This window comes from Glycine soja, chromosome 16, assembly GCF_004193775.1.
Source record: "Glycine soja cultivar W05 chromosome 16, ASM419377v2, whole genome shotgun sequence".
Lineage (NCBI taxonomy): Eukaryota > Viridiplantae > Streptophyta > Magnoliopsida > Fabales > Fabaceae > Glycine > Glycine soja.
This window is the reverse complement of record NC_041017.1, coordinates 30512158-30534061: the sequence shown is the minus strand read 5'-3', so window position 1 is coordinate 30534061 and position 21904 is coordinate 30512158. Positions and strand designations below refer to the sequence as shown.

The 21904-nt window shown below is 31.7% G+C and overlaps 1 protein-coding gene across 7 annotated transcripts; it reads left to right on the top strand.

Moving 5' to 3' along the window:
- The first annotated feature begins 5374 nt into the window (after positions 1-5374).
- Positions 5375-21224, top strand: LOC114389329 (histone-lysine N-methyltransferase SUVR5-like). Of its 7 annotated transcripts, none has more exons than XM_028349972.1 (13): positions 5375-5555; positions 7758-7858; positions 10909-11433; positions 11926-12228; positions 12328-12438; positions 13874-13984; positions 15726-18521; positions 18819-18983; positions 19215-19331; positions 19407-19510; positions 19593-19730; positions 19967-20054; positions 20684-21224. In XM_028349972.1, the coding sequence occupies exons 3-13, from the start codon at positions 10981-10983 to the stop codon at positions 20789-20791; spliced, it is 4494 nt and encodes a 1497-aa protein (XP_028205773.1). In that variant the 5' UTR covers positions 5375-5555; positions 7758-7858; positions 10909-10980; the 3' UTR covers positions 20792-21224. The 7 variants fall into 7 exon arrangements, 6 of the variants coding, with proteins under 6 accessions (XP_028205773.1, XP_028205774.1, XP_028205777.1 ...); XM_028349973.1 differs by having other exon boundaries at positions 7692-7858; XM_028349974.1 differs by lacking the exon at positions 5375-5555 and adding an exon at positions 5576-7691.
- The last annotated feature ends 680 nt before the right edge of the window (positions 21225-21904 follow it).

Sequence of the window (21904 nt, the reverse complement as noted above, 5' to 3'; positions counted from 1 at the left end):
ATCTAATAGAAAATCTCCAAGTTCAAATTTAAATTACTACTTCAGAATCTACTTTGAAGATCATAGATTATGTTTTCAGCAGATTCTGATTTTTGTCCGTTTAGTGCAAAATAGATGTTGCTTCTAAACTTTAAAACATTTTGTAAAAAACCTTTGAATAATATAATATATCAAAGTTATACTTTTGTAAAACATGTAATAATATAAAAAAATAATAACACATAAATAATAATTCTTTTAGATAAATAATACTTATAGCAATTAAACAATAAGATATTAAATTTAAAATATATAATAATATTTCCAGATAAAATTATTTTTTAAAGATATTATAGATTAATAACTTTAAAATGTAACAAGAAATAAAAATAAAATTAAATAATGATAATAATCATGTTGATGATTGACAAATATTATTGCATTGATAAGAGTATTCAATTTTAGCCGCGATGAGTTAACCAATTCAAAAGTTCAAAATAATATCACACAATTAAAACTAAAATCTTACACATGATTAAAATATCACTTTAATTTTAATTTTCATAATAAAAAAACTTACAAATTATTAATTATAAACATACAAAATATGCAAACATAGTAGTCACAAAAATAAGTACTCACATTTAAATAATTATAAATTTAAATTTATTATATTTTTATTTATTTCATTTATACAATTCATACAAGTATTAGTACATCATTGTTATTACTAGAAGATAGAACAAATCGTAATAAATTTTAATAGGATTAATATTTTGTAAGACAATGTTTCCTCAATTAAAAATATAATTAATTATTTTCCTCAAATTTATTATTTTATAAATAAATGGATTTCTTATACAAGGTTGACTTAGTAATTAAAAAAGGAGGAAGGAAAAAGTAGTAGGTTTAAATTCCTCCAATAACAAATAAACAACTAATATTAACCTTTAAAAGAATGGATTGCTTATATATTATATAAACCTTCCTTCTAACATTGGTAGTATTTTGTTTTTTTTACATAAACATTGGTAGTGTTCATTATTGTATTTATTGAATATAAAAAACTAACTAAAATAATATCTTTAATATTATATTTATTAATTTTAACAAATGTATGAATTTTTATATAATTAATATATATTTTAATAGTGTTATTAAATAAAAATGTTACAAAAATTAATACCTAGACTTATATAAATTAAAATATTCACTATTTCATTATATTTTGAAAAAAATAGTTTTAATATATTTAAAATAAATATTTTCATATAGTATTAATTATAAAATTTATTAGATGTGATATTTAATTATCATTAATGATATTATTAACTATGAAATTTATTAAATGAAATAGATTTATTAGATTTATTAAATATATGATTTTTCATACCAATATGTATATATGAAACATAAAGAACCAGGAAGTCATTGGGTTAAAAACTCAATTTTCTTATGTAAAATCTTGAATTTGAGTCTTATGGTTAGAAAAAATATAATTGAAATAAAAGAATCCTAACAAAGATTATTAATAGGTTTTTGAACGAAAATTAATTATTAACAAAAGGTGATATTATATCCCAATCACATGACTAAAAATAAAATGAAACACAAAGAAATTAGTACAAATTTAATACCTCTCTCTTTCTATTTGTATTTAATGGTATTGATGTGTTTGCTCTTTTTGTTATAAGGCCAAATTAAATAAGTTACCAAGAATAAAAAAATTAATTGATATAGTTAGAAGCATTGAATTTGTCTTGAATTTATATATTTTTTTTCAAAATTATCTGTAATATTAATGAGACATACTTTTTATTTAAAATATTTATATTAGTGTTGATCTTTTGGTCTCTTTGATTATACATTAATATATTTATTGCTTTAATTTTATTGATTATGCGTATGAATAGTCAAAATAAGTTCATAAAATGTTCTTTGTGCAAGATAAAGTTAGACTCCTAAAAAGACTAAAACATTAATGTATTAAATTTATTTATTGCACTTAGAAAATAACTCACAATATATTAAGGATATTGTGACTAAAAAAAATGTAAGAGATACTGTTGGTTCTTATAAAAATGACAAAGCCTAACTTTTATTTTGGGTCTTATTGAAAATATATAGCAGAGGGAGTAGTATGTTTTAAAATGTATAATATACAAGGTGAGAAAGCTTTCAACCTTACCTTTAAAAAAAAAAAAAAAAAGCTTTCAACCTTACCAAGAACGATAAAGGCGAGAAAACATTTTTTTTAACACGATTTTGGTTATCATTTTAGTTATCCATTTTGATTATTTTTCTTTAAAAGAACCCCCCCCCTCAATTTCTGTCTTTTCAATGTCAAGTTTCCAAGCTAAAAACACTCAATTTCTCTATAAACCCAATCCAATATTATTTCTAACCCCTTCAAACATTTTGTGTCTGTTTTAAAACTAGGGTTTGACGACATCTTCAATCATATTTCTGCAGTTTTTTGGAATGAGGTTTCAAAAAGTTAACAGAAGCGATTAATTAAGGTGAGAAATCTTCCTCCTTTTTGTTTTTACATTTGTTGGTCATGTTTGTCATTTTTTTTCTTTTTAAAAAATACTATTTGGTAACATGGATTTAAGGAAGAAAGTGTTTATATATGATTTTTGTTATGTTTTTTTGTCAAGTTTTTGGTAGGATTGCATTTTACGGGTGGACAGGTCCGAATTAATATGATAATTCAGTGAATTCAAAACAAAATTTTGGATTGGTTCACCTCACTAATTTGGATCAGATTGAAAACTTTAAAGTTTTTAATCTGAACAATTTAGTTGGAGTCTCCAATTTTGATTTTAACAACTCAAATTGAACTAATTCACAGGATTCAATGATATGTTTTTTTTAATATATTTCTATTAAGATTTAAGTACTTGCATTAGTGACTTGCAATTTTAGTTATATTTTGGACTTTTGGTTGTCATGTCTTACTAATGATTTGATAATTAATGATAATTTAACATCATTTTTCTATTTTATTTTTATTTTTTCAATTTTTATTTATTATTTTAATAATAAACCTAATCACACGATTCGAACCTAAATACTATTGGATTGATTTGGTCAAGTTGAATACCCAAACAATAACCTGCATAAAGGTTTCAACCTTACTAGCTAGGAACAAAGCAGGATAACTTTTTTTTAGTTATAAACAATTATCGAAATTCTTTTTTAAAAAACAATCATAATTGAATATTGTCAGATTGTCTTTCTTAAAAAATCTGAAAAGTCTTAATTAAATACTACAAAATTTACTTATTAATCAAATAAATTATTTGACATGTAAATTTAAATACTACTAACTACATGTATCTACATGAAAATAATAAGTAAACATTAATAAAGTAAGAGTTATTGACAATATTGTAGGCAAAGTAAATTATTTGACGCAAAATTTAGCAAATGCTTATGTAAGTTGCCAAGTTAGTGGTAACATAATAAGAAGGAGCAAATATTTCAAGGTAAACAAAAAAATATCAAACCAATATTAATTTAAGACAATAATTGATTTACTCAACATTCATATCCAAATTTTAAATGACATTAAAATGAAAAATATTTGGACAATAATCAATTCTTTATAAAGGACAGTATTATAAAGTGCCTTTAGGAGTGATTATCAATCTCGTATCTTTTATTTTTTTTTTATCTATTTCTTAAAATTTATTTTTAATGATATTCTTTTTTTCCCATCACTTTGATATGTATGAAAAAAAAATCTGAAATTTTATTTTTTATGACATTTTCAAATCAATTATTTTTTTATATATCAGAAGATTCTATCGTTTGTAATTGAAAAAAATATAATTTTAAAAGAAATTATTAATATAAAAGTAACCTTGTATCACAACATAAATTTAAAATATAATTTATATATTTCAAATATGTATTTTTCATATTTTTTCAATTATAATATAATTTATACATTAAAAATAATTTATTTATTAAAAACTTACTTATATGAAATAAGATTTAACAAAGCTTTTTTTACATATATATGACAAAATTAGATCAGCATATTAAAACCGTAACTATTTGACAATTGTGTTTAAAACTATATGTATATATATATATATATATATATATATATATATATATATATATATATATATATATATATATATATATATATATATATATATATTAAAACTGTCACACAATCTTTACGTGTGATCGACGGGACAATTATTCACTTTTATTTTTTTAAAAATCAAAACATTTTATTCTTTTATTTTTTTTCTCACTAAAAAAACGGTACATTAGACGGGTTCCAATGCTAGTTTCCATCTATTCCTCCTTCCATTTCAATCACATCCGTTTCTTTTACCTTGTATCGCACCTTTCAATTCTTTTGTCGAAATCCAAATCTACCTTTATTTTGTGTGATCCAAACCTATCCCTTTATAGCGTGTTTGATTGGGCGTTTCCCCGTTAACATGTATTAACTCTAGAACTAAAAATATTATTCTCTTTTATCTTATTATAATTATCATTTTAGATTGTTTTATATAAATCAAGAAAAAAATAAATAAATAAAAAAGAGTAATATTTTTACAAAATTAATCTTATATTATCATTAATTTATCTATATATTTTGTTATCAATTATTAATATTATAAAAGATATAAGTAGAAAAAGTAATCACAATTGAAAAACTAAAATATAATTATTTTTGAACAATTGTTTTTGCTAACACAAAAAATATAATGGAATGGAAGAAGTAAATTTTGGGTTATTTTCAAATTTGGACTTGAACTTGTTATAAAACGTGGATCATACTTGGAATCCAACCCCCTCTTAGTCAAATCTTTTTTTTTTGAACACCACAAAACCCCTCTTAGACCTTGGTACATGAAATAATAATAATACTCCTAAAAAAGATAAAAGGTAAAATTATATTTTTGGTCCTTCAATTTGTCTTTAAATTCGATTTTGATTTCCCTTTGAAATTATTAACAAATTTTATCCTCCTATTTTATCCCATCATGCAATCTTGATCCCCAATTTAGAATTTAACATTGACTATTACAAATATACTGTCACATGTCACGTTTGGATGATGACGCGTTTGGATGATGACGGTCACATGTTACGTTCTTATTAAATGATGACGACCACGTGTCATGTTTTGTTTGACCAATGACAACAATAATACATTTTATCTTTTATGATTCGACCTTTTGTAACGGTCAATGTTCAATCTTGGATTGGGGACCAAAAATATAATTTTATCCAGACAAAATAATAATAAAAAAATAGAACCTTTGTTTCGCGCTTCAATTTGGGCACGGGGACTTGACCCCCTTCTCCATCAAAACACAGAACGCACTTGTTATATTTATCATATAATTCATAATCACTAGCCACAGTAGTGAGTGAGGCAGCGATTCAATTTCAAAGCTACATAGAGAATAGAGACACAAAACGACATTTTTCACATATAATAAAAAGGAACATCAAATTCCACACACCCCACCCACTATCACTAACCTATAGTCTCTGATTATTGATCTCGCTCTGCACAAGCTTCCCCATATTTTTTTAAGGTACTTTATTTACCACTGCCCCCCTTTTTCCTAGTTTCGTAGTATATTCTTTGAAATTTGCCTTAGCTAATGTCTATTTTATTACATGTCACATTTATTTGCTGTCAATTTCGGTTCCAATTCCATGGTGTCTGATTGATGACCTATCTCACCCCTATGATATATGTCGTGTACTTTATGCATATTATAATTTTTTTAATTTTTGTGCCCAAAAATAAAACGAGCTAATAATGGCAGCGGGAAGAACTTCCTTTTATTAGGAATTTATTAAGTGCCGTGGATATAATTGATGCCCAATTTTATACTTGTATGATTCTGCAACTTTATTTTTTTTGCTTAATAATTTTTCAGATGTGCAGATGAACATGTACCTGAGTTAGTGAATTCTGATCCTTAGTCAATCTTACATAATCTAAATTTGGTTAGGGTTTATCATCGTTAATTCGATTTTTAATTGGGTCTTTTGTCATTGAGGGTTTCTGGGTCACAGTGAGTGGATGTTAAGGTTTAGATTTCAACTTGGCTGGGTCTGTGTTGTTTTCTAAAAGGTTTAAGGTTGAAGCTTTTTCGTGCTGCTTTTGATGAAATTATTGCTGTTGTGGATTTTACGTCTCGTGGGAACTTGGATCATTTGATTCCTAAATAAGGAGTGGTTTTGGGGTTAGGGTTGGGTTTTTTTTAATGCAGTTGCCCATTGTTAGTTGACAGAAAATCACCAATTTTAATGTTTCTCACTGGTTTAATTTGTTTTAGACTCAACTTTTGCACTAAAAAAATGATGTTGCATTTTAGACTTCAAAGTTTAACGGTGTGTATGTAAAAGAGTTGAAGACGTTGAAAGGAAGACTTTCTTCTACGTTTATTTTTGTGCCTAGAATAGTTTAAACGTCCGTTTTCTCCTCTCCCAACGCCAATCCAAACACACACTAAAATTGGAATCAAATCACTTGTCCCGTATCTTCTTCGCGATTAAAGATAACACCTCAACAAAAAAAAAAAAAAAAACTAAGAGAGAATGTTTTTATTTAATAGAAGAGAATTTTTTAATGATATGTCATTTTTCAATTAGATGGACTAGCATGAAGATAAGTGATTTCCATCTGTTAAAATTTTCTTAAGCCTTGCCCAAGGGTCATAGTTCTAGTACTACTAAGTCTATTTTGGGAACTATTTGATCTTGAGATATCACCCGGGTTGCTTTGCTTGAATTTTGCCCTATCCTTTTCTCCATAAACCAGGTACTAGACCCCGATTGTAAATTTGTAATTATTTAAAAATCCCCTCTATAATCATGTTGTATACTTGGGAATGCATCTGTTGATCAACATTCCAAGGTAATGACATTCAATTATGTAGTCAGATGTGAATTATTGTCTTTTCAGAAGCTATAAAAGTAATTATAAATTTTTAATGATGCCTCAATTATTATTGCCATGCATCACTAAATGGTTTACTCTTATTGGGGCAGTAAACAAGAAAATATATTGGTCTGCTAGATCACACATTCACACTTAACTAGTGGTTAGGTATGCCAATTTGAACTGAATGGTCTGTCCAATCTGCTGCTCTCTGCATGTGCAAGTCCCCACTTAATTGAGACTATAAACTGATGGGAAGGGGGGAGATTCTTTTTAAACAGATTACTTAATTAATACATTTCAATTCATTGTTAAATAATTTCACTTTTTTTATACAATGGTGTAACTAATAGTGTGATATTATTATGTATTGCCTTCTTGCTTGTTGTTCTGTTATTTATTTATTTGTCATGATTGGTTTGAACTTGTTCATTCTCATTTTATGAACTAATTGATTTGACTGTTTTATCTTAATGCAGTCTATGAACAACTGTTTTCATATTTGAAGAAATAATTTCATTGAACTTTCTAGTTATGTAGCTCAAACACAAATTTGAAATGATCTGACATGTCATGGGGTAGCATTAAATGTTTGATATAAAATGCTGTGTTTACATCCAAAAAGCAAGAAATGCACCTAAGTTTATACTGTCATTAAAATTTAAGGTGTTCTGATATGGACACTGTTAAGATTTCTCATGGGATTGGGAATATGGCCAAACTAATCCTTATACAACTAGGGCAATCCTCTCACACTGAACTCGCGTTTGAGATTAAGGTAGGTTCAATCTGTTTTTGATATGATGTCGGAGCCTATTCTGTCCTTATATTGAGCTACCTACAGATGACAAGTTCTGCAGAACATCATGCTATAGAGTTCAGTTTTGGGATGAAGGGAATGCATCAAGATCTCATATCAGCTAGGAATATGGCCTAATACTCCTTGTAAGATTTGGATATTCCTCTTTCCTTGAGCTTTACCCAGATCATTTCTAATATACACAACTCATTTATTTTTCCAAATTGCTTGTGCTTATTGACCCTTCCAAAAAGTGACTACTTCATAGATTAAAATCAATGTGTTTCTGAAAATATTTGTTGAGTAAACAGTGTATGCACTTGACTGAGTAAAAGATTTTTACGCTATCATCAAATCACAAACTGTCATGTATAGTAAGTTTGTTGACTTTTACAATGCCTAAAATGTCATGCCAATGATGGTTTCTGATTAGTTGATAGTGTATTTTTTTACACTGATAATGTATAGAAATTAAACTCATTTATTTTAATAATTACAAAATCTTATGAATTTGATATCTTTCTTTTTCAGGTTTGACTATTGCCATTAACATTCTTATGCATGGCAAAATATATATCCTGTCATGGTTCACTATACATCCCTTTGATTTAGTCTTGTAACTGAGAATAGTTAAAATTGTACGTTAATTTACTTAATCCCTATAGTTGTCTTTATTTTAAGTTTTAGTCCCTACGTAAGAAAATTTTAAGTGTTATTCCTATACATGTGTAAAAGTTATGCTTTGGTCCCTAGTGCTAAGACCATAGAAGAATTTCTACCGGTATAAAATCCTTACAATTTCTACACTACCCTTAGTATCAGTATGAAATAAAAAATAGTTCCCAGCAATTGTGAGTCTGTGATTGTGAAAGGAAAGTGAATGGTTTATCACCTACAAGTACATTAGCATAACCTAGGTTATTACTAACATGTTATGTGTTTGGCAAACAATGATCACGATCTAAATATAAGTATGCACTATATAATTTATTGGTTTAATTCAAGAAAGTCAATGAAATACTCCTCTGGGAGCAGATTTAGATCAGGAAACAAGAATGAAGGTTCTTGGCTACTAATCTCTTGCTTGTTTGAGGCAGCACTTGCTGCTGCACTAACAGGTGATTCGCTCTCAAGAATCTTGTCTTAGACTGTTTGCATTGAGGCTAAGTTAGGTATATCACATTGAGCCTCCATAGACTTAGGTGGTTCAAGTACAACTTGTCTCGTTTGGAAGGTACCTCATGTCATCAGATCAAGCTTTATTTTCTTTAAACTTTTGTTTGAGGCTCTTTCTCAAATTGAGATTGATTGCTGCCAGTTCATCTTTATAATTTCCTTTCCTTTAGATTCAGTTTCTCCTCCCATTGTAATTCAACTAAAATTCTTTTCTTCTTTGACCTTTTAGCACGCAATGTAACCTAACTATCTCTTATAGGTAAAGCTTGGCCAACTTCTCTAGTGAGAAGTTAGCTCTAATGGGTAAGAAGTGGACAAACTTGGTGAGTCTATCAACTATAGTCCAAATGGCATTATACCCGCTTGGGTCTGAGGTAAGCCCATGACAAAGTCCATAAACACTCCCCCATTTTCACTCAAGGATCTCTAAGGGTTGTAACAATCCTAAAGGCCTTTGGCGTTCTATTTTAACTTGCTGATAGACTAAACACCTAGACATGGGGTGCTAGAAGGTCAAAGAAGAAAAGGACTCTAGTTGAATTACAACGGGAGGAGAAACTGAATCTAAATGAATGGAAGAATTTAAAAGGTTAATTAGCAGCCATGAATCTCAATTTGAGAAAAAAAGAGCCTCAAATGAAAGTTTAAAGAGAATAACGCTTGATCTAATGTCACAGGGACCTTCCAAACAAGACAAGTTGTACTTGACCCACCTTAGTCCGTGGGAGACTCATTGTGATTCATCTAACTTAGCCTCAACACAAACAGTGTAAGACAAGATATTTGAAGACGAATCACTTGTTAGTGCAACACGTGCTCCCTTAAACAAGCAAGAGATCTGTGGCCAAGAACCTTAATTCTTGTTGCCTGATCTAAATCTACCTCTAGACGAGTATTTCACTAATTTTCTTGGATTAAAGTAATAAAGAATATTATGCAAACTTATATTTAGATCATGATCGTTGTTTGCCATGCATATAACACCAGCAATAACATTGGTTATGCTAATGTACTTGTAGGTGGTAAACCATTCACTTTACCTTTATAGTCTCAATTGTTGGGAACTATTTTTAAATTCATGATGATGCTGAAGGTGGTAAGAATTCCTAATACATCAGCCATAGTTCCATTCTTTTGTATACTAGTTTCTACATCATCCAAAGATTCTTCAAGGCAAACCTCTTTTGTTTTCCACCTTCAAGACACATGGTTTCAACATTTCTTTCATCTATTTTTCTCTCTTTCAACATGCTACTAGAGCCTATCTTGGATTGATTGTTTGGTCCCTTGTATTGCCATGCTCCAAGCCGGTAGCCTTGGGCGTTAGGGAGTGTTGGAAAGTCACCTTAACTGTGGTCACCCCCGGCCCTCCTTAGTTGTGACCTTTTTCGTGCTGCCTTAATTGCAGCCTCAAGGGTGGTGTTTAGTCCCAAACCGACTAGAGATATGACTTAAATAGAACTATAAATCTAGGGCAGTTCTCATGTTACAAACCGGTTTTGTGAGGTTGAGTTAAGCCATAAGACCGAATTCTAAGAAATACAGAATTAGAGAACTGAATATTCAATACAATTTTCGTTTTTCATTTAATATGTGATCTTGCATTCTTCACACTTCTTAAACCTTTAGTGAAAGGGATATATTGCCAAATGGTTCCTTGCTCTGATGCTGTTAAGTCATAAAGCCAATAATTTAAGAAGGGATCTTGAATATGGTAATTTGTATTGCTGGTTTAATCAAGTTCATGTTCCCCCAAATTTTATGTAAATCACTGAAATCCTAAAATGGATTTTCATAAGTTCATAGTGGTGTTTGCTCCTAGTCAAGGAGCATATATGGTGTTTTTCTTAGTTCTACGATATATTAATTGTTTTGCTCCCTTTTCTTTTAATTTGATTTTGATATACCTGTGCCATTTAGTTTCAATATATTTTCTTTCTGTTTTATTTTCAGCCTCCTTCTTTCAATACCTTGCTTAACACTACATTATTATACTTTTTTGTGGAATGACCCTTGACAGAACTGTGGTTAGATGGGAGTCATAAGTCACAGGAAGCATATCATATCATACTACCGATTTTAAAATAGTATCATGGAAGTACTTCCTTGTTCTGGTGTTCAGTATGCTGGGGGATCTGATTGCTCTCAGTCAAGTTCAGGAACAATGTTTGTAAACCAGGGAGAAAGTGGTGGTCAGGCTAAGTTGGAAGATGATCGACTGAATGACTCATTACAAACGGAAGGGCCTCAGATAGAAAGACAAGGCCAAACACAACAGAATATTTGTGAACCCTTGATTAATATAGCTTGCCAATGTGGTGGAGCTTCATGTTGTGACTGCCAAGTGGAAGGCCAGAAGGAATCCATTAGTTTCCGTGATGTTGAAGATGATGGAATAAATGAGCCTTGCTTAGCCTTTGAAAACTTAGTCTCTATTGCAGATACAAATGAAAGTGAATCACCAAATGGTAGTAGGGAAGTAGAGCTGTCATTTTCTGAACCAACTTGGCTGAAGGGAGATGAGCCTGTGGCATTGTGGGTCAAGGTTTGTGTGTGTGTGCAAAATTTGGTTATTTACTATCTGCTGGGAGCCTTTTCTAATAGTTGTTTGCTATTCTCCCTACAATTAGAGTATTGATTATTCAACAGTCTGATGTAGCCAATGTTGTGTTTATTATTTTAAAATCCCTAATATCTCTTCAGTAATATTATGCCTGTTTGTTTCAACTTTTATTTTAATTCTTCTTTAATAAAATAAGCAGTTTTCTTCTTTTTTGAAGTGTTTGTCTAAACTGTTTTCTTTTTGTTTTCTACTTTTTTAAAGAAACAACTTCTATTTGCTTCTTAAAAAATCACTTTTTTAAGAATAACATTTTTTAAGTCTAAGCAAACAGGCCTATTGCTTGATTACAATGATTAGAAAATATTTTCTTTATTGCAGACACCTCTTACATATTTCATTGACCAACTTGGGGGGGAGGAAAGTCAGAATGCAATGTGGCCTAATTTGGTGTTGTTTTTTACTTGTCTTTTTTAGTGGAGAGGGAGCTGGCAGGCTGGTATCAAATGTGCAAAGGTTGACTGGCCATTATCAACTTTAAAAGCAAAACCAACTCATGACCGGAAGAAATATTTTGTTATATTTTTTCCTCACACAAGGAATTATTCTTGGGCTGATATGCTGCTTGTTCGATCTATTTATGAGTTTCCCCAGCCTATTGCATACAAAACTCATCAAGCCGGATTGAAAATGGTAAAAGATTTGACTGTTGCACGGCGGTTTATAATGCAAAAGCTAACCATTGGTGTACTGAGCATTGTTGATCAGCTTCATCCTAATGTATGTGATGCTGGTTCTATTTCTTCTTCACTCCCTATTCTTGTAATCTCTACTTTTTTTTATTGTATTTTTTACTTTTGATGTTTTTGATACATATAGGCCTTGCTAGAAACTGCTCGTGATGTGATGGTTTGGAAGGAGTTTGCTATGGAGACTTCTCGTTGTAACAGTTATTCAGATTTTGGCAGAATGCTTCTAGAGTTACAAAATGTAAATTACAACTTTTGATAATAGTTTATGGAGTAGAGAGCATACATTGTTTTGATCTTTTAACATTGTTGCATTTTAAAATGTCTGAACTTGTTGTGTCTATGCTTCTCTATTGGGTTAATACACACTAGAAATATACTAAACAATATTCATTGTGAATATGAAGCTTCTACTAACATAACAAAGTAGTGTGATTGATTTACATTGAGTTCTGATTTTATTATATATTTTCAAGTCAAATAAAATTGTAAAAGTACTTGATAACAATCCAGCTTTGGAACCTTGTGTTGAAAAAAAATCTACAAGCTAAAAAGGACAGGGTTCCAATGCTTTGCAGGGTGCTACACAGGTTAGATTTTGATAATGTTTGAATGTGAAAAAATTGCAAACTACGCCTTGATGATCATTCTTTTGCTCCTCTCTTGCATGTGACTTTTAAGGTTAGCACATACGTTGTTTACTATTGTAGTTCATTGGCCCCGAAGTTCTTATGCTACATGGTTTTTATAGGTTACCTGTCCTCATTTTATTTTCTGGTTACTAATATCCTCCTACTTTTAAATTATATTGTTTCTATGCTTGTTTCTTCAACCCTCACTACTAATCTTTTTTATTCGTGTTATAAACTTCTGGTATTCAACTTGCTGACAAGGGATATTATTCCATTTTCCTCCTCTCATTTCTACCTAGCATGCTATGTTATGTATTTCAAGATAGCAATGTCACTGTTTTTAGGAAATTCCATGTCGCCTGCGTCAATTCTTTGGGTGCAATACTGTTGGGCAACTTCACTTAGTGCCAATTGGTTTTAAGTTGAAATCTAACATGGTATCAGAGCCTATAGGGGAGGTGTTAGGAAGTCCTGCATCAACTGCCTCAATTCTCAGGGTGCAGCTTATATATTTGTTGGACAACTTCACTTAGTGCTAATTGGTTTTATGTTGAAATCTAACAACTGTGAAATAAGAGCCATTTTAGTTTTCACCTATGCATAATAAGAGCCATTTTAGTTTTCACCTATGCATAATTGCATATTCTTAATCTTATTTAAATATAGTTGGCCTGATTTCTTATCTGGGGAAGAAAAAAGATACTGCCTTGGTATCATTTCAATATAGCATATCATCAATTCTATTGATTTGGCATCCTCCACTTGGATGAGCACATATTGCCAGTATGGCAATTTGTTAAGTTAAGCATTATCATATTTGATTGAATTGAATTTCCGGCACTTCTGTAAAGTTGAATGCTGACACCTAATGTGAATTACTTGCATAATATGTGCTATTTATGTCATTTGGGCTATATTAGTTTTAAAATTATAAATCCTAGTATATTCAGTTTTCATTAGATAAATACAAGCATCATGGTTCAATTAATGATTCTTGGTAACCTTTTTTGGTGACTTAAGTAGTGTAATCGTTTTTCTTTACAGAGCATAGTGAAGCACTACACAGATGCTGACTGGATACAACATTCATCTTACTCTTGGGCTGAACGATGCCAGAATGCAAATAGTGCTGAATCAGTAGAGCTACTGAAGGAGGTAATTTATGATTTTGCTGACCAATTCATGTATCTAGAAAAAAAGGACTGTCTACTCATGTTTGCATGATCTTCATGGCAAATGACTATTTTTTTTTTAAATTTTATTTAGTACTCATAAATGGATGATAAACATAAAAATAGGACAATAAAATGCTTAAAATTCATGAGCACAGCTAAAGGTTGTCTCATATTGTTATTATTTTGTACGCCTTGACTCCATTTCTTTTCCTGAGTGCATTTTGATGAAAGAGCATTCAAGGAAAATAAAGACTTAAGTTATTAAGTGAAGGCTCAAGATTGATTTTTATATATATATATATATATATATATATATATATATCTTTAACACCTCTCGTTATGCATGCATCCATTAAGGTTGAAATGTGAAATACACTGTGCCGAAAACTCAGCTTCATTTAAGAGAATGGAAGATGGTAAGGATTGAACTTCTGATGACTTATTCATAGAGGCTTTGATACTATGTCTGAGAGCAACTCAATTAAATGTTTTAGCTATCAGCTGAATGACCAACATTGTTTTTATCTCAAAAAAATCGCAAACAAAATAGTAGGAAAAAATTCTTTATAATCTTCAATACAATAAACCCAAGAGCTGAAGATACAAAAGAAATGGCCCCTTCAAGTTTTTGCTTTTATCCGTTCATATCTCACCCTCACACTGCCAAGAGTCCTCACTAGTAGGGGTGTTCACAAATAAGAAAAAGCATCCGATCAAAGCACTTTTTGTTTACTTAAGTCATCATCAATTGGTTTGGTTTAAAGTTTAAATTCGATCCAATGATCCAATCCAATCTAAAGCGGCTTTGATTGAATCTACTTTTGGTTTTAGTCTTACTTTTATTTTTCTTTGAAAAAGGTATGAAATAAATGGTAAGATATTTCATAAACATAATAAAAAATATCAAATATCTCATTTATAAGTCATGATATAGCTAATAATAGTATTACTCTTCAAATATATACTATTAATAACTAATAATAAATTTACACAACTTGATAACTGTATGTAATACCTTTACTCAAATAGTTACTAAAAAACTATCTTTAGTTAAATATATTTTTCATAAATAAATATAAGTTATGTGAAAATTTTACAAATATATGAGAAATAAAAATGTAAACATGAGTGATATCATAAATTTATAAATAAAAATATAAACGTATATATAAGTTCAGTTTGGATCATATTGGATTGGTTATCAAAATCAAATATGAAATCCAATCCAATTCAATAAATTTTATTTTGGTTTTTTTGGTTTGATTGGATTGGTTTATGAACACTGATGCTCACCAGTGCCCAAAATGTACAAGAGATTAAGAACAATCATTATGATCCTACATAATTCCTATCATTTTAAGAAAATGTGTAGTCTCTACAAGTTTATCTGATTGGTTTTTGTGAAAACCAAAATCAGATTTTCACTCAATTTCCTCTTTTGATTGACTAAGGTTATCTCCTGCCATCTGGGGATATCAGTATACACTAAACACTTCTAATGCCATTTTTTTATGCATTTTTTTTGGTATATTTGTTAATGCATTTTAAACTTGTATAGTAGAGAATTTGGGTAATGTGGTGCTTCCTTTCTGATGCGCAGACTGGAATCATATGTCAAATTTCTAAAAGCTGATGAAATAAATACATAACTTTGTTTTAAACAATAATCACAAAAACTTAGGCTTTGCTTAGGTTGATTTATTTCTTATCCTCTTGTTCAGGAATTGTTTGATTCTATTTTGTGGAATGATGTCAATGCTCTTTGGGATTCACTGGTGCAATCAACATTAGGTTCGGAGTGGAAAACCTGGAAGCATGATGTGATGAAATGGTTTTCCACATCACCTTCCTTTTCTAGCAGCAAGGATATGCAGCACATGACCTCTGATGGGTTGTTCCAAGTAAGCCTTCAGGTTGGTAGAAAAAGGCCCAAACTTGAAGTTCGCCGTGCAGATACGCATGCTACACTGGTGGAAACAAATGGTTCAGATCAGCCAATTACTCTCAAAACTGACCCAGGTTTCTATAGGAATCAGGACACATTGAATACATTAGAATCTGAGACCTCTACACTCAAAGATATTAAAGAGGTACCTGTGGCAACTGATTTACCTAGCAATTTGACCAATAAATGGAATGAAATTGTAGTTGAGGCTACCGATTCTGAGATCTTGCATGGCAATGGAACACAATCAACACCTATGAATGAGATGGCTGGTAAAAAAGTTGTAGAACCTGGTGCTAAGAATCGACAATGCATAGCTTATGTTGAAGCCAAGGGAAGACAATGTGTGAGATTGGCAAATAATGGTGAGGTATACTGTTGTGCGCATTTGTCATCTCAATTTTTGGGAAACTCAGGGAAAGCTGAAAAACCTGTTTCAGTTGATACTCCAATGTGTGGAGGTACAACTGTTCTTGGTACTAAATGTAAGCATCATGCCCTTCCTGGCTCTTCATTCTGTAAGAAACATCGTCCCCATGCTGAAACAAATGAGATCTCAAATTTAACCCATAATACGCTGAAGAGAAAACATAAAGAAAATCACATTGGTTCAGGGGGCTTGATCAGCAAAGGCATGGTATTGATAAATGCTGAAAGTTCATTGCAAGTAGAACCAGTGCCTGCCATTGATGGTAATTCCTTCCTTGAGAGAAGCAACTTAGATGAGAGGCCCGCCCTTTCTGGTAATGATCAGATTGCAATGGAGGCACTTCACTGTATAGGCTCTCCTCCTTATGATGACAAGGACCCCTGTTTGGAAGCACCAAAGCGGTATATCTTGTATTGTGAGAAGCACCTTCCAAGCTGGCTAAAATGTGCAAGAAATGGAAAGAGTAGGATAATATCAAAAGAAGTGTTCACAGAAATTTTAAGGGACTGCTGCTCATGGAAGCAAAAGGTGCACCTGCATAAAGCATGTGAGCTTTTTTACAGGCTAGTCAAAAGCATTTTGTCACAAAGAAGCCCAGTTTCTAAGGAAGTTCAGTTCCAGCAGGCTTTAACAGAAGCCTCAAAAGATACTAGTGTCGGGGAATTCCTTACAAAGTTGGTTCATAGTGAAAAGGAGAGAATCAAATTGATTTGGGGATTCAATGATGACATAGATGTATCCTCACTTTTGGATGGACTACCTCTCGTTCCTTCCACAGATAATGACAGCTTTGATAATGAAAATGTCATTAAGTGTAAGATTTGCTGTGCAAAATTTCCTGATGACCAAACTCTTGGTAATCATTGGATGGACAACCATAAAAAGGAAGCACAGTGGCTGTTCAGAGGTTATGCTTGTGCCATTTGTCTGGATTCTTTTACAAACAAGAAGCTATTGGAAACCCATGTTCAGGAGAGACATCATGTGCAGTTTGTTGAACAGTGCTTGCTTCTCCAATGCATTCCTTGTGGTAGTCATTTTGGAAATATGGAGCAGTTATGGCTGCATGTTCTATCAGTCCACCCTGTTGAATTCAAGCCATTGAAAGCTCCTGAGCAGCCTTTGCCTTGTGAGGACACTTCGGAAAAACTTGAGCAGGGAAATTCAGCTTTTTTGGAGAATAATTCCAAGAATCCAGGTGGTTTGCGGAGGTTTGTTTGCCGGTTTTGTGGGTTAAAATTTGATTTACTACCTGACCTGGGTCGCCATCATCAAGCTGCTCATATGGGCCACAATCTAGGTACCAGCCGCTCTACAAAAAGGAGTGTTTGTTATTATACGCATAGATTAAAATCTGGCAGACTTGGTCGTCCTAGATTTAAAAATGGTTTGGCAGCAGCATCATCTAGAATCAGGAATAGGGCTAATGCTAATTTAAAGAGACAGATTCAGGCAACAAAGTCACTTGACATGGTGGAAACAACAATAAAACCTCATGTAAATGAGACAGAAAATATTGGTAAGTTGGCAGAATATCAATGCTCGGCAGTTGCAAAGATTTTATTTTCTGAGATTCAGAAGACTAAACTGCGGCCTAACAATTTTGATATCTTGTCAATTGGTCGTTCTGCATGCTGTAAAGTTAGTCTTAAAGCCTCACTGGAGGAGAAATATGGAATTTTGCCTGAAAGGCTCTATTTGAAGGCAGCAAAACTTTGCAGTGATCATAACATTCAGGTGAGTTGGCACCAGGATGGGTTCATTTGTCCTAGGGGTTGTAAGGTTTTGAAGGACCAAAGGCATCTCTCTCCCTTAGCATCTCTTTTTAATGGTTTCCTAAAGCCAAAATCAGTAATTTTATCAGATCCTGCAAGTGACGAGTTGGAGGTGGATGAGTTTCATTACATCCTTGATTCACATCATTTAAAAGTAGGGTCCTTACAAAAGGTTACTGTCTTGTGTGATGACATAAGCTTTGGGAAGGAATCAATTCCAGTGATTTGTGTAGTAGATCAAGATATTCTAAACTCTCTTCTTAGACATGGGTCGGATGAGGAAGATATAAATCTCTCTAGGCCTTGGGAGAGCTTTACTTATGTTACAAAGCCAATCCTTGATCAATCACTTAGTCTTGATTCTGAGGTAGTTAATTGTGACTCAGCTTTTCCTTTGATCAAATCCAAATCAGATAAGAGAAAACTTCTTTTATACTAAATGCATGTTATGTCACATACTTATTTGTCATAAGATACCTTATTGATTGATACTCATGTCCATTTAAGGACCTAAAATGGACCAAGTTCTGTGCTCAAGGACTCACAAGTGTCAGACGTTTATGTAATACATATCTTTTATCAAACTGAAGCTAGAAAGAATTTTTGTTGAGTACACTATCCTTTTAATTGGTTCTCAATAATATTTAACCTATTTTTTTATTAGCAGAGTCTGCAACTAAGATGTGCTTGCTCATTTTCTGCCTGCTGTCCTGAAACATGTGATCACGTCTACCTTTTTGATAATGACTATGATGATGCAAAAGACATATTTGGGAAACCAATGCGTAGTAGGTTCCCATATGATGAGAATGGTCGAATAATATTGGAGGTAAAATATTTGTATTAATTATTTGCTGCCATTATATATAAAATATGTTCTAAATATGTTAGGCATTATTTGGCAACACCATATCTAGGGTATCCTAAAGTTATGTCTCCCCCCATCCCCTACTTTAGAATTAAGTATATAAGATATACAGAAGATATTTCCCTTTTCGATTTCTATATTACTAATCTATATTTTTTGTCTCATGCTGGGAATTGGTCTGCGAAACTACAGGAAGGTTACCTTGTGTATGAATGCAACCAGATGTGCAAATGCTATAAAACCTGTCCAAACAGAATATTGCAGAATGGATTACGGGTTAAATTGGAAGTCTTTAAAACAGAAAAGAAGGTGCTACTTTTCTTTTGATAAATTCCAAATAACTTTTGAGGCCTATTACATTGACTTTTATTTTTTCATTCACAGGGATGGGCATTAAGGGCTGGTGAGGCTATCCTTCGTGGAACATTTGTGTGTGAGTACATTGGAGAGGTTTTAGATACGCAGGAGGCACAAAACCGGCGCAAAAGGTTTACATTTCTTCACAATGCAGTTTCTTTTAGTTAATTGATGTTTCTTCTCTTTTACTGACTTGGCCTATGTCAATACCAGATACGGCAAAGAACACTGCAGTTATTTCTATGATGTTGATGATCATGTTAATGATATGAGCAGATTGATTGAAGGACAGGCCCATTATGTCATTGATACAACTAGATTTGGAAATGTCTCTAGGTTTATCAATAACAGGTGAGCACATATTTAATGTAGGAGACTAGGAATATTTGTTATTTGATACAACAAAAAATGATGCAATTTGTTAATTTTCTTTTCTTTTCAACATGATAAAGATTTTACTATTTTTTTCCTTCGAGCAATGATGATTTGTGAAGCATAAGATTTTATCACTAGCAACTTTTTATTTCATTGTGATATTTACTTCCTAATGCCTGTTGGTTTTCTCTTGCAATTTGTTGTTATTGCAGCTGCTCGCCCAATCTTGTGAGTTACCAAGTTCTTGTAGAGAGCATGGATTGTGAGCGTGCACATATTGGTCTTTACGCAAATCGAGATGTAAGAACCCTTCTCTATATGACGTTCCCTTGAGAGTGACCCAATATATATGTTGCTTGGGAATATGCTCATACACTTTTCTTGATATGGTATCTGGTTGACATGGGAGGAGGGAGTTCCCTAAGGGTATGTTTGGGAGTTCAGTTTTAGAGGAAAAGGAAAGAGAGGACAATTTTTCATTTCTAATAAATATTATCCAATTGGATAATTTTGTTTAAAATAAAAGAAATATAATGATAGATTTGCACAAACTTAATGTGTTAATCTTTTATTTATTTTTATACACATTATATAACTCTCTTAATTTTAAAATAAAACATTTTCCCTCCCCTCCTTTCACCTCCAAAACCCAAATCCCAAACATGCCTAAGCGTTGAAGGCCACACTTCTATTGGACTGTTGCCCATTAGCAAAGTTGTATAAGAAATATGGTTTCTGTATCCATATTTCACAGCTTTAAGGACGTTTATCTGAAGGATGAATTTATGGATTAGATAATGGACTTCACTTGACAAGAATGAAAATTCCTCTCATGTGACAAAATCCTACATGATTGCCAATAGTGGACATGGCTATTTTGTCTAGCTTGTACTACATGAATTATATTTCACTTTTTCTCTTGTTATCAGATTGCTTTGGGTGAAGAATTGACATATAATTATCATTATGAGCTTGTGCCTGGAGAGGGATCTCCTTGCCTATGTGGTTCCACTAAGTGTCGGGGACGCCTGTACTAGAACCTCAACATCCATGCTGTTATCTTCAGATAGTTCAATTTGGGTAGCAAATGATTCACTCAACATTTCAACATTCCAATGAGGAAATCATGCCTGCCTAATTTTGAAGGGTTACAGTAGTCTTGATCTCTTTTAACAGATGACACTAGTTAAGGCATCTATATGAAGCCAGGTATTAAATTGCTAGCTGTCTATACCAAACTTGATCGTGCTAAAATGATTAGGATTTTTTGCTGTGTAAAATTTCCCTCCCCCTCTAAGTTTTTGTAGCTAGTTGCACTTTTGTTTTCTTTTCTCTTCCTTTACTCTCTAATTTTCTCCATCCAAGTGCATGTATTCATGAAATAATTAGGGAATGGCCATTTGTTCCTAACTGCTCATCAAATTAATGAAGTTCAAGAGAAAGGAAGAGACATTCTTTGTGTCAATATCATTGATAGTGTTGTAGGAATGTAAACTTACCTCCCTTTGTTTTGTCAGCTAAATTACTCATTTTTAAGGGGTTAAATATGTCTTTTTGTCGGTAAACATTTTGTGATTTCAAGTTTTTGTCCCTAAATCTTTTGTTGACTGGTCAATGTTTTCCACCTTTTTTTGGGTCATAGATTTTAATCATTTTCATGTATTTTAAGTGATAACGTGGATTGATTTTATTATTATTATTTTATTGATTATGTGTTTTTGACGATGAAAAATCATCAGAAATAACATGAATAAACATATTTTGTAAGGATTAATAATTTGTAATAATTTATAACCGTTACAAATTATAAGAATCTTTAAAAGTAATCTCGTTCAACTAATTCATATCTTAATCAAAGAAACATTATTCAAACCTGCACAAGAAATTAACCAAATCCAGGAATATAAATTATTCCAACATTAAATTGTTTCAAGATCAAAATCAAGCCACATTTCATGTTTGATTGAATCCCAAACCAAAATCAAATCTCACTCATCCCGTTCTTGGAAGATGAAGCACTTTTGTTGTTATCCTTGGCAAATTCCTATTCATCTCCTCTGGCACTAGTAGGCAAAGCAACAACATTGTCATAACCAATTTGTTTTTTTAAAATTGTGCACACAAATGAGTTCAATTGCAAAAAAAAAAGT